We start from the raw sequence: 14,647 nt of genomic DNA on the forward strand, positions 1-14,647 counted from the left end.
CTTGTGCCAAAATATGCATTCTTATTTTTTTCCATGTAATTCTGGGGTAAAATGTGACGTGTTTTCATATATCTGTTCATGCTGCCCTGCAAGCACTGTCATCGTTTTAAGTTGTAATTGCAGGCAAACACGCAAAACACATAATGTAACGGTGCAAAAAGACATGCTAAGGACTCAAAAGACAAGTGAATGAAAGCACAAGGGTGAAGCTTCACAATAACGTAACATGCTGCAGAACAAACCGCCATCAGCTACTTTACAAAACTTGAAATAAATGTCTGTATAATCTATAACATCACTAAAGACACTATGAGTGGAATATATACAAGCTATTACTATCCAAGGATGCAATATGCCTTAAGACGTTACAAATGTTCACCGTCAACACAAACATTGGCTTATTTGTATACTGTTCGTGTTTTGTATATGTGTCACACACTTACTCGTTGTCATCAACCCACGTTCTTGGAGTAGAGGACAATGTACTGCAACCAAGGGAATAGACATATGAATGCTTAATGTTTTAAACAAGATATCTATTTTACAATATCTATCATTATGGTACTTTAGTAGATTTGTGCTAACAATTAACAAAAATGTGAAGTTTTACTGTAATGGTGCAATATGCATAGATTCCAGTAGAGAAATATATATTTCCATATCAATGTTCAGGCAAAGTTGTTGTCTTCTCAGTGACACAACAGATATAGGCTACCGTATGCTTTAAAGTGCCCCTAATATGCTTTTTTCAAATATTATATTTCATGTAGTGTGTAATATAGCTGTTTGTGAATGTAAAAGGTCTGCAAAGTTTCAAAGATCAAAGAGTTTTTGTCTCCTAAAAGAAAGAATCAATTCTGAAACGAGTTCCAGTCTCTCTTCTTGCACTAACCTTTGTAGGTTTGTGATAAATTAGCATAATGTCAACCTATGGTCTTCATTGGCTGCCTGCGAACTACATCTACTTTTCCCTGCCCTCAAACACTGTAGTTGTAGTTTGGTTCCTGTTGTCGACTTGTCGAGAAGCAAATCCTCTTTGCATGCACTTCCAAAGGATAAGGACTCGCGCTGGATTTCATACGTTAAAACCGACGACAATTGTTAGTGTTCATATCATAAGTGCTGAGGAAGAGCTGAAATTAAGATATGATAATGAGCATTTCGTTTCCGGCATGTGCTGTAAGCGGTAGACCAATCACAGCAGACCGGGCCATCTGACCAATTAGAGCAGAATAGGCTCTTGGAAAGGAGGGGTTTAGAGAGACCGAAACTTTGAATGAACCGTTTCAGACACTGAGAAAAGAGGTGATGTGCAAAGCATATGCATAAGTGTTTTTTGACCTTGGATGCATGTAAACCTATTGTAGGAGACTCCAAAACAACATTAGGAACCATTAAAATAGCGTAATAGGGGCACTTTAAGATTATGCTCATCGCCCCGTGTAAAACAAAGTTAATAGTACATAAGCAGGCTACATTTGACATTTGTGTGTACTTAATCCCAGAGGAAGCTGCCTGCACCTTGGTTTGGTTTTCTATAAGTACAATATTCAGAGATTGTAATCAAAACTAAGCAGAAACCCTTATAAGAGCAGATTAGACGTCTAGATGTAGTAAAGATTACCCTGGCCTGCAATGTTTCCGGGTGTGAGGCATCCAAAATACATACTTAGTATATTGCTCTGTGCAGAACAGCTTTATAATGGTATTAATGGAAGTGATAACTAATATATAAAGTTTCAAAAGTGCACTTGATTGACTTCTTAAAAACATGATTTTGAAGAATCAGAATGCAAGTGAGACACTGTAGAATAAAGGAGGTTAGCTTAAAAACACAAAGTAACAAGAATTTGTCACTGTTACACTAAATCCATTGGTTAATGAGAGCACATTGTATTCGAGAGAGATAGAATATTGTTACATACATACTATAATTTATTTCACATTCCAGCGTATTAAATATTCTTTACACAATATATTTACTAAAGTCTAAAGATTGTTCAAACTTTACTATATACTGTCCTTTGGTGGTGTATAAAGTGTGATGCGTTCACTTGCTGCTTGATGCATCACTAACTTAAGTGCTGTTTAAATGCTGATTAAAGTGAAATGGACTTCTTGTAAAGTTTCTTTGATGCCATCATGTTTCTCATTGCATCCCTAAATTATAGTGAATATATCTGTCATTTATTAACTGTAAGATGTTGGTTATGGTGTGATGTAATGTTATATGGAGATGGGGACGAGGTGAAATGCTTTTATGTCTTCAATTGTGTAAAATATTGTCTTGTAAGCACAGAGGATCTAGTATTGAGCACACTAAGCATTTATCTTACACCAAATCTGTGCTCTTGGTCACATTGCTCATGCACAACTCTTAATGAATGTGAATGCCATTAAAATACCTTATGAAATGTTGTAACACTTTTTTAACACAACAAATTGAACGGAGCAATCGACTGTTTTGAGAGTGGAATACTAGGATACTTACATTAGTGTTTAAATGTTTGGCATCGGTAAGATTTTTTAAATTAAGAAATATTCAGCAAGGATGCATTGAATTGATCAAAAGTGACAGTGAAGATTTTTATGTTAAAACTTTCTATTCATCAAAGATTCCTGAAAAAAATCTATCATGGGTTTCCGCAAAAATATTAAGCAGAACAAATTGATATATGAAATGCTTCTTAAGCAGCAAATCAGCATATTAGAATGATTTCTGAAGGATCATGTGACATTGAAGACTTTGATCACAGGAATAAATTACATTTTAAAATATATTCAAGTAGAAAAGTTATTTTAAATTGTAATAATATTACACATATTTACAGTATTTTGATCAAATAAATGCAGACTTCTTTCAAAAATGTTTTAAAATCTTAGCAAACCAAAATTTTTGAACAGTAGTATACTTAAAAAAATGGCCTCACCATATTGCATGTTATATTCAGCAGGTGGGATCGAAAAGTCCTGAATAAATGTGATTATTTCAATACAATTGTGTACTGCACATTTCAACAAATGTAGTAGGTCATCTGTGTATTCCATGCATACAAATATGTGCAAATATTGTAGTATGGTAGTATGCTATTCAAATGAGCACAATTATGGGGCTTGTATAGCTGTTTGGGCTGATTAGAAGCAGCTGCTCATCTTTGTTACTAAATTATCATTGTTGTACAATCTGTGAAGGTTAATCATGAAGTCAGGCTATAAAGAGTTCCTAGAAATCCTTGGGAATTACAAACACAAGTGCAGCTTTCTAACACTGCAGAGGCTTAATGATGTGCATAATACTTGTGTGAGCCAAACAGACTGTTATATATTCAAATGAAATGCAGTACCATGGTACTTTTGGGCCTTTTCACTCTGTTTTTTAATGTAGAGAGTGGGGGTGTTTGAATTGCATGTGTACAATGTGAGCTGTGCATTTCAAATCTGTAACCACTTCATGTGTGTTCAAGGCAAATGTGTCACCTTTTTATACTGTTTCCATGCGTGAAATAAATCTTTTTTTGTTGCGATACCTGTTTGATTTAATTGATACATGGAATGCCGAGGAATCGCATGGGACAGTATTTAGAAAAAAGTATCACTTAAAAATATCTGAATATCATTGCACAAGATAACAATGTTTCATTAAAAAGGTAGCACAAGCACACTTTTCAAGCAAAATATTTCATATTTTAAAGAGGTTTGCTAATGATAACCTTAGGATGATCAAAGTTAAAGGGTTAGTTCACCCAAAAATGAAAATTCTGTCATTGATTACAAACCTGTGAGACTTTCGTTCAACACAAATGAAGATATTTTTAATGAAATCTGAGCTATTTCTTTCCCTCCACAGACAGCTACGCAACTACCACTTTGATGCTTCAAAAAGTTCATAAAGAGATCGTAAAACGAATCTACGGAAGAGGATTAGGGCCAAGCAATAATAAAAAAAAAAAACCATCGTGAGATTAAAGTTGTTAAATTTTGAGAAAAAAAGTCTAAATAAAATGTTGAGAATAAACTCATTAAATCACAAGAAAAAACATGTTAAATTTCAAGTAAAAAGTCGAGATAAAATGTTGAGAATAAAGTCGTTAAATTACGAGAAAAAACTCATTAGATTATGAGAACAAATTCGTTAAATTATGAGAAAAAATTCGTTAAATTTCGTAAAAAAAGTCGAGATAAAATGTTGAGAATAAAGTCATTAAATTACGTGAAAAAACTTGTTAGATTATGAGAACAAATTCGTTAAATTATGAGAAAAAAATTAAATTACGAGAAAAAAGTCGTTAAAAGTCGCTTTCCTGTAGCTCAGTGGTTAGAGCATGGCACTAGCAATGCCAAGGTCATGGGTTCGATCCCAGGGATTGCACATACTCAGATACAAATGTATAGTATAATGCAATGTAAGTCGCTTTGGATAAAAGCGTCTGCCAAATGCATTAAAGTAAAAGTAAATTATGAGAACAAATTCGTAAAATCTTTTTCTCGTTTATTCTCAACATTTTATCTTGACTTTCTTCTCGAAATTTAATGAGTTTTTTCTCGTAATTTAACGAGTTTATTCTCAACATTTTATCTCGACTTTTTTCTTGAAATTTAACAACTTTAATCTTGAGATGGTTTTATTTTTTTATTATTGCTTGGCCATAATCCTCTTCCGTACTAATCCATATGAATTGATCGATTTTGTCCAAATTTTTTGAAGATACTCAATCACTTTAAATGATGAACAGATTGAATTTCACATATTAACACTGGTCAGCGAACAAACAGAAGCTCAACCAAACCTGCATGACATGCGAGAACAAACCTCATTGGTTCTTGCTGAAACTCAAATGTGCTGCGAACCTCATTGGTTCTCGCATGTCAAGCAAACATGCTTGAATGAATAAATTATGCATTTTATAGCGCTTTCATACTACGGTACACCCAAAGTGCTTTACAATCATATCAGGGGTCTCTCCTCATCCACCAGCAGTGCTTGAGCTTCCGTTTACCACAACTGATGTGTGTTGATGAATGTTTATATGTGAATAAAAACATAAATTAAATCTGTTCATCATATAAAGCGATCGTCTCTTCAGAAAATTTGGACAATACCACTCGATTAGTTTTACGATCTCTTTATGAACTTTTTGAAGCGTCAAAGTGTCAGTTGCATAGCTGTCAGTAGAGGGACAGAAATCTCTCAGATTTCATCAAAAAAGATCTTCATTTGCATTTAGAAGATGAACAAAAGTCTTACAGGTTTGGAACGACATGAGGGTGAGTAATTAATGGTAGAATTTTAATTTTGGGGTGAACCAAGTGTGTTTAAAAGTGTTTGGGCACTTTAGGAACATGTTTTCCCTTTAAATGTGAAGCACAGAAGTATTTTCACTCTATTGTGAATTCCCTAAACAAATAAGCACTTGATTCTCACAGTGATATCTGCTATTTTAGTGCAGCCATGTCTAGAGGACACCCTAGAGAGTGTCTTTATCTCTGGCAGTAAAGGATAGTCACACTGACATTGCGGGCATCGTGACTCACTGTGGCCATTACAGGCATTGATTTCCACTACATCTGCTGCTGGTGCTGCTTTCCCCACATCTTTCTCACTGAAGCTCCAGAAGCTTTGAATTCATCTATTGATACTTTAAAGAGACTACTGAGCAAGTTCAATGCAGTTCATGTAGGAGTACAAGTTAAAAACAGTTGTAACTTTTCAGATGACACATTTAAACTATATTTTTACAAGTTGTTGGGCTTTTTTGCCTTTATTGGACAGGGATATTGGACCAGGAAAGGACTTCAAGCCAGGACTCAAAACTCAGGTCACCTGTACAACCGCACCATTTGTCTGAGCACTTGCCCACGTGGCTATGGATCCAACTATTCAAAAAAAGCTCAGCCCCAAGTCTCTGTTATTTTCTATTTTCTAGATATGGTTTGGGTCCATCCTTCAATGAAGCCTATGGATTATTTCACCTGTTTTATTATGTCATACAGCTTCGAAAAATGACACAAATTTGACTCTTTCATTTGTCAGGTATAAGACTTTTGCATTCTTTAACAATGGCTTTAATATCCAGACTAAAAACGTGTTTCGCTGTGCATTTACTAAATAAGCAGGGTTATTATAGTTAACTAAAACTGAATTAAACTAAAACATTGTTGAACAATGACACTATTGTCTTTTTAGAGCTGCTTTACAGCTCTTGAACTCTGTTTGCATCATTGATCATTGATTTCATCACTGAAAAAAGCTGCTTTGAAACAATCTGTATTGTATAAAGCACTATAGAACTAAAGGCGACTTGAATTGACTTAAAACTGAAACTAAAACCATTTTTTATTACCTGAAATAAAATGAAATTTATCAAACTGAAACTTATTTTATTTCAGCTAATTGCCAAGCTAACTGGTAATTGCCATAAAAAAAACCTATAAAATGACAAAAACAAAAAATTAAAATAAAAAATGCAAGAGAACAAATTAAACTATTAATAAAAACTATAATAGTATCTCAGTGATACTAAAATAACAGATTCCAACTGATGCACTGCAAAATATTTTTGTATTCCTTTTCTTATTTATTATTTTAAATATTTTTATTTTATTTTAATTATATTTGAAATTAAATATTTTTTATTATAACCTTATTTTTTTACTTTTTATTGTTAATTTTATTAATCATTATTATTTTATGATGATTTTTATTTAATTTTTATGTATAGCTCTTTGAATTACCATTGTGTATGAAATGTGCTATATATATATATATAAACTTGCTTTCCATTTAATATCAGAAAGAGATCAATCACATCAGAGAAATGGGACAGAATAAAAGCAGTTTAATTTACCAATGCAGATTGAGTCAGTAGCAAAAAGAACAGGAAAAAATTGAATTATCAGTGATGTTTTTTGTTGTTGTTGTTGTTGTTTTTTGTCAATGTCAAAATGAAAATTAGTTGTGCTATTTTTTTTAAGGAATTCTGTTTCACAACAGTTTATTCAAAAACAAAGTGCATATGACTGCAGAGCAGTGAGAATTATGGGATGTTGCATTAGTGCTTCCTCCTTATTCTACATGAACATGTCATCGTAGCCTGGTGGAGGCATGTGATCAGGGTCTGGCCTGAAAGATAAAGCCAAAGAGAAGACATAAGAGGTGAGGATATGATGTAAAATGAGGTAAGTACACTTTTACAGCTGAACTCAGATCATTGGCAGCAATAAAATTCCCATTAAAACTCTTACCCGGGCCTATGTCGCCCAACCGGACCGAAGGGGTCAAAGCGGGCACCGGGGGGCACAGCGCCTGGAGGGAGGACTCCAGGAATACCAGAGGAGGGGTCAAACCCTGAGCGAGGAAACCCGGCACGTAATGGATCGACGATCATTCCTCCTGCCCTTCCCCTGGAGAAAGAACCAAGAGACGAGACCTATTAATAATTCAGCACGCAAGGTCGTTCCTTGAAGGTGTACTCATTCATTTTAATTCCTAAATGTCCTTTAATAGATTTTATTCTTACTACTTTCTCATACTATATTATTCTACATAAGGGTGGTCCAGAAATCTCAGGGTGCTTTTACACAGGCAGTTTAGTTTGCATGAACAAATGGTGATGTAAAAGCCGTCATGTGGACCCGGGAGTGCACCAGAGACTTCCTGTAGGGGGTGGTCGGAGTTCGGTTGCACTGGAACTGTAGCGCGAAAGAAACTTGGCTGTGTTCAATTCAATCCCATAATGCACTGCAATAACAAGTGTTCAACTGATGTACACTCAACGGCTAGAGAATACACATAATGCACTCTGAGAGTCCTGCGTCTCGTCCGGCGCACTCAAGGTCTGAATTCACTTGCTCGATTTCATTCACTCCTTCAAGTGAACTATATTAGTGGAGTAATGTAGGGAATACATTACGTTTTTGAACTCAGGTGCACACTTGTTCAGGAAGTATAGTAAAGCCCCCGGTTATACTTTCCGCGTACGCAAGGGTTCGTTAGGGTCCCCATGACGTAAAAATAATCATCGAAGGGTGTACGTGGAGGCTCTTTGCGGACATCCTAGCATTTTTTTGTGACTGTGTGAATAAGTACATAAGGCCACTAGGCTACAAAAGCAAAAACTGCACTTGCGCTGAAAAAACAACATGGACGTTGAATTTGAAGAGAGGCTGTGTGAAGAAGTCTGTTGCTTCTGCGCATGTGTGGAACATGTCCGCCGAGCAGACCACAGCATACACTTTCAGTAGTATAAATACAAGTAGTCCGCATCCGTGCTGTCCGCAGCTGTCCGTGTACAGAGGCTTGACCTGCGCACGCGTTTTAGCCAATGACGATGTCATTAGTTTGACAAAACACATGTAGGGGATAATAATAGCGCTAACCTACCTGGGATACGAGCGAGATTGAGTGTGCGGTGTAACCGTGCAGAATGTACGCAATCAGAACTGCCAATGAATGGCTTGCAATCCGCCGTCTCCACAATGAGTCCGTTTGCAAACAGCAGAAAGCTACGGAAACTTGTTTCTGCCACTGAATAAAAAATAAAAAAATCTTTTTATCTCACAATTCAGGCTTTTTTCTTGCAATTGCGAGTTTACGTCTCACAATTCTGACTTTTTCTCCATTTGCGAGTTGTAAAGTCAGAATTATGTGATATAAAGTCGCAATTATCTTTTATATTTAATCATTTAGCATGCGCTTTTCTCCAAAGTGACTTACAAATGAGAACAATAGAAGCACCTAAGTGCAACAGTAAATTGTTTTATTTTGTGGCGGAAACAAGCTTCCATAGAAAGTTCATGCGACGCACATACAGTAGACGCATTCACTACGGTGTATAATAGCACCAAATTAATAAAAACATCACAATATATTGACCCGAGTTCTGTTTGCTATCATGCACCGTGCTCGTTTGTGATGACGTAAGATGCACTGGTGTTCGACAGAATCAAATGTGTGTGAAACCAGACCAACTCTATGGGGGGGAGCCTGGAACAAATGTACTCAGATTCAGACCGTGTGCCCAGTGTGAAAACCCCCTAAGAATGATTCTGTATCTGTAATCTACAGGTCAACATGCATGATGCATTTATAGATGACTGTTTTGGCAAATAAGCGATGGGATTTCTCACCCAAAAGGGTCCAGATCGGCACCACCTGCAGCAAATGGAGCCATCGGGTCAGGCCTACAAAAACAACACACAAAGAAAGAAATTTCAGAAGAGGATTTGAATATATATATATATATATATATATATTGAATATATTGAATATATATATATATATATTTAATATATTGAATATATATATATATATATATATATATATATATATATATATATATATATATATATATATATTGTGATATATATTAATGTGTTATATATATTACTGCATAATACTAATAATACAACCATATATTACTCTTCAAAAGTTTGGAGTCAGTAAGATTTTTTAAAATGTATCACAAAGGCTCACAATTTGATCAAAAATATGACCCTACATTCTTAGATTAATATAAAGTTTTTTCAATATAAAGTAATTTACCCTGAAACAGAAATCTTTTGTAACATTCTAAATGTCTTTACTGTCACTTTCGATCAATTTAATGCATTTTTGTTAAATAAAGTAAACATTTCCTTCAAAAAAAAAAAAAAAAAAATATATATATATATATATATATATATATATATATATATATATATATATATATATATATATATATATATATATATATTTAAATGCCTAAATGGAACTGTATTAAATATAATTAATTCAGTGAATAATTCATTGTGTATGATTCCAAGCAATAAAATGACAAAATAATGCAAACAGCCAAACACACAAGTGTTTTTTTGTTTGTTTTTTTTTTTTACAAAAACTAACGGTTGTTTGATTGATCAGTTTTCAGAATGTAGATTAATCTGTGAATCTCCATATGCAGAATGTGACTCAGCTCAGTGTTTTGAAAGGCTATGGGCTCTTTGGCTTTAACCCGAGACACTCGAGTGGCTGGCAGCAGAACACGTGTGACTGAATTACATCATGCCCACAGCAACAGCAAGTCGATAAATCGCTGACATCATAAAGAATCTGATAGGGGTCACTGTGAACCCAGGAAGGGGAAGTGGAAGACAAACACCGAAATCCATCTTTGGGTTTCTGCCATGACCTTAAGGACACCACTGCGCAGCCTCAATCATTTCCTCTTCTCTTTCTTCCTTCAAACTATTCTTTCTTTTGCCACATTTTATTGATAGAGACTGCAGAGAAATCAAGGTCACAATAATGCTGCATCTCCCACAGCTCCTTCCTAGTATCTTACAAAAATATACAGAGTGGGTTTCAACCAAACAGACTTTACTAAGTCTCCCAAACTGGCTGTGTTTGATGGAAGTGATGCTGGCACTGGGCATCTCTCACAGTCTGCAGTGCCAGACACACAAAACCCACTACCCTCAGTGCTACAAAAATAGACAGCACAGCAGAGAGAGCTCTTGCTGGGAAATATTAAACAAGACAGAGGGCATGAGCTGACACCTACACACACACACACACACACACACACACACACAACTCACTCTCAAACTCCCAGCACACTTACAGATGAACTTTAACTCGACAAACATGCAGGCAAACTCACAGAGTGATCTAATTCAATCTATTAGAGCTAATATATAGTTTCTATTCAAGGTAAAGTTGGCATGAAATGGAAGTTATGTCTTTATTGCGACATATGTGAAATTATTTCTTGAACAAGTACAAATGTAGGGTGGGACTTGTTCATCAATAATTGATTGGATGGTTGTGGTTTGCTATTGGTGGATCTCATGTGAGTGACAGGTTTTCCCGCCCTCACGCCAGTAAATATAATTAGAGAAGAGATGTTGCTGCAAGTGGGGGAGGAAGTTATCTTGATTAAATATTATGAGGGCAAATAATATTATTTTTTTTAAATAATGATGTGCACAATAGATTGTTTATATTAACACTGCTATATTCCATAAAAAATAAGAATTGTCTGCTTTGATATGTGTGAACTTATAATGATGCGTCATCATGTTCTCTGGGATTTGATCACGGTGGTTCATTTCAATTTTTTTTTTTTTTTTTTTTTTTTTTTGATTTTATAATGTGTTTTAATTTTAAATGTGTTCCATTTTCATTTAATTAAATTTTTCAGTTTCAGTTACATTTTTAGTAATTTTGTTGTTTTTTATGTTTTCATTCATTTTTATTTCATTTTACTTTAGATTTATTTAGTAATAAACTAAACGAAATTGTGAAATAGCTGATATATATATTTAATATTTTATAAAATGTTAACTGAATTACTATATATATATATATATATATACAGCTATGGAAAAAATTAAGAGACCACTTAACATTGATTTCTGAACTTGGAGTGGTCTCTTAATTTTTTCCATAGCTGTATATATATATATATATATATATATATATATATATATATATATATATATATATATATATATACTCAGTTAACGTTGAAAATGGAATGAAAATGTTAATACATATATAAGTATGTATATTTATAAAATATTAAATATATACACTCATACATACATATATATATATATATATATATATATATATATATATATATATATATATATATATATATCAGCTATTTCACATTTTCGTTTTCATATGGTTTGTTTCAGTTATAATAATACACAAGCGCATGGGACTGACCCTCTAAATAAGGTCCTTATTTGTTTTTTAACAATACATACCACAAAAGTAAAATTATTCAGTGTGCATATTTTCACCATGTGCCTATTGCTGCCAAAAAAGAAGTGAGGATCACCTGATGTGGTAACTTTAGCAACAGCTGTTTGCTTGAGTGCAAATCTCCACAGACTGCATCTGAAAATTACCTCTAGAAATTCCTCTAAAAAGTTGATAACCTTGAAAACCAATGAATAATTTGCATGAAAACAAGAGTGAGAGAATGAACGTTTACCAGTTAGGAGGCTGTCTGTTTGAAGGGCCTCTGGTTGGGATTAGGAGAGGATCACGGTGAGGGTCCCTTAAGTTTGAGATTCTTTCACTTTCTGTCTTCTTCTCTGTCTTTCCTTGACGCTCCTCTTTTTTAGTGGGCAGCAGTGAGGACTTTAGCTTCGCGGCCAACTCATCTGTGTTCTTAAACACGCTGAAAGCAAAATTAATACATTAGACAATGTATAACCTTTTTTGATTTACCTTTCCATGTTTTAGAAGATATTATTGTTATATATTGTGATTTATGATGGCTAAAGAACATTTTTAATATTGCCACCATCACAAATATGTTGGCACTGAGCTTTTTTTTCCAAGAGAAAGCTTGAATATGTTCAGAAAACTATGGAAAAACTAATCATTTTTTGTAAAAAGTTCATGATGCAAGTTATTTCCACCACTGAGGATTCTCAGATGAGCAGAAAGTACTGCATTTATCAGATTTAATTTGTAACATTTAAAAAAATTTTAATGTATTTTTCATCTCATTAGGCCATGCTTGGCAAATAAAAACTATAAATGTCTTTAAAAAAATATCTACAACTGTTCACAAGTTTGGAAATGTTTATATCTGCCAATGTGAATTTTATTAATCTAAATAAGGCTGCATTTTTGTGCACATTATTTCTTCATTCTTCTGCGCTGAGCTGTTAAAAACACATCCGATAACAATCAAAATCAAAATTTGTGCCATATTACACTCTATTAACATGGGTCTTGCCTGAAAGGTCAAAAGAATGTCAGAAAAGGCTGTAAAAGCATATATGAGTAATGACAGTTTGCACTGATGACAGATGGACACCATAAAAACCATGAAATTCCCCCTTAAAAAACTGCACCAAATAAATTGACAAACCTTTCATACGTCTGCAGATTGGCCTCTTCAACATATTCACTGACATTAATTGTGAGATCGGTTACTTTTTCTGTCGTGGAGTCCTGCAAATGATACAAAAATGTTGAAATCCATCCAGTCTAACACTATACTGTCATCTGTGACGACGACATACATTGCATGTAATTCAACTTAATCACCATTAAATTGAAGATCAGGGTTGAATCCACTGTGAAGGCTTTGAGCAGTAGGTTTGACCTGTCATCATTTGATCTGTATCTGAGTGCATACAGCTCTTTGCTCTCATTCCAGCCAGGTGGAAGAAGTTCGGACTTCTTCTCTTCATCTTTAGGCTGTGAGGAAAATCGATCATTTATAATCAAGCAAATATCTGTGATGCGCCACCAAAACAATATAGTAAAGCATTTGCTGCAAATGCCTGTTTGCTTTATATTTTATCCAATGCAATGCAATAAGTGTAAGGCATTTCAGTAAGGATACATGACTGCTATTTTTTTTTTTTTTTATATCAGATTATCAGCAGTCGTCATCATTCACTTACCTCATCTCCAATGCCAAGACATTTATAGCCACTTTTCACTATTTCCCAGTGTACAAAACAGATCAGAGCATCTTGAGAACAGGTTATAGAGTTTGATACGCAGTTGAATAGCAGCTCCAGTCCAGCCATCTTTAAACTGACTGATATTCAGCAGAAATGAAACCAAAACAAACGGCGGTCTGTGTCAAAATAAAGAGCGACTTCACTCTGGATGCATGGCGTATGGACGCTACAGATCTGACAGTAATGTTTCGTTAGAATTTTAATGTTACGTGCGTTTTGAAAAAAATATAGGTTTATTCAAATGTACATTTTGAAAATGTTTACTTCAAATTTTGTTGGTCATGCAGAAGCGGTCCGACGAGAAATATTCCCGACTGGAAACAACTCGCCGAACGTTACTTCCGTTGGTGGTAAAATCACATTTGGAAAATAGATTTTGATAATATCTAAGTTTTGATTAATAACATTCTTTAATACTAATCCGAAACATATTCGAAATATATAATATAACATTCGTTATATTAAATACATGCATTTAAGCCAGTAGTTTACTTTGTTTGTTCGGAAATGTTTGTTTGCCTGATTTTGTCTGTGTAGTTTGTGTGCTGTTCTACAAAAGATCACATTGTAAGTATAACAACTTTTATTTATTTATGCATTACCATGTTACAGTGCTTTCTTGTAACAGCTACAGTCAGTGTTGGGTGTAATTAATTACTAAGTAATCTAATTTCTGTAATTTAAAGGGTTAGTTCACTCAAAAATAACATTTTCGTCATTAATTACTCTTTTCGTTCCAAACCCATAAGACCTTCGTTCATCTTCAGAACACAAATTAATTTATTTGTGATGAAATACGAGAGTTTTTTAATCCCCCATAGAAAGCAACATAATTACTAGGGCTAATAATTACCACATTCAGTGTCCAGAAAAGTAGTAAAACATCATTAAAATAGTCAATGTGACTACAGTGGTTCAACCTTAATGTTATGAAGTGTTGAGAATACTTTTTGTGCGCAAAAACAAGGTACAACACGACATGCGGCCAGTAATGAGTAATTAGTAATAAGTAGTCCAATAATTTTTAGAGTAATTAGTACAGTATTCTAATTACACTGTTGAACTGGCTACAGTATATATAGTTTCTGTCTTTGTCACTATACTGCTTGTTAATGAGCTTTTTGATAAATTCATAACTAATTAATTAATTTATTGATTAGATTGAATAGTA

General features: G+C 34.2%; 1 protein-coding gene across 1 annotated transcript; it reads right to left on the minus strand.

Moving 5' to 3' along the window:
- Nucleotides 1-6,821: 6,821 nt before the first annotated feature.
- Nucleotides 6,822-13,777, minus strand: psmf1 (proteasome inhibitor subunit 1). The gene is made up of 7 exons (XM_067373631.1): nt 13,414-13,777; nt 13,052-13,204; nt 12,873-12,955; nt 11,982-12,170; nt 9,127-9,180; nt 7,243-7,401; nt 6,822-7,120 (listed from the first exon to the last, which is right to left on the minus strand). Exons 1-7 carry the CDS (start codon nt 13,540-13,542, stop codon nt 7,069-7,071), a joined length of 819 nt encoding a protein of 272 aa, XP_067229732.1. The 5' UTR covers nt 13,543-13,777; the 3' UTR covers nt 6,822-7,068.
- Between the last annotated feature and the right edge of the window lie 870 nt (nt 13,778-14,647).

This window comes from Chanodichthys erythropterus, chromosome 21 (assembly GCF_024489055.1).
Source record: "Chanodichthys erythropterus isolate Z2021 chromosome 21, ASM2448905v1, whole genome shotgun sequence".
Lineage (NCBI taxonomy): Eukaryota > Metazoa > Chordata > Actinopteri > Cypriniformes > Xenocyprididae > Chanodichthys > Chanodichthys erythropterus.

What these genes read in the sequence shown, in the direction of transcription:
- psmf1 (XM_067373631.1), bottom strand. Translation starts at nt 13,542, where the DNA reads ATGGCTGGACTGGAGCTGCTATTCAACTGCGTATCAAACTCTATAACC. An exon ending in AACAGACAGCCTCCTAACTG is followed by an intron (nt 9,181 to 11,981) that starts GTAAACGTTCAT and finishes TTGTTTTTGTAG; the next exon opens with GCCTGACCCGATGGCTCCAT. An exon ending in GTTGGGCGACATAGGCCCGG is followed by an intron (nt 7,121 to 7,242) that starts GTAAGAGTTTTA and finishes TTTATCTTTCAG; the next exon opens with GCCAGACCCTGATCACATGC.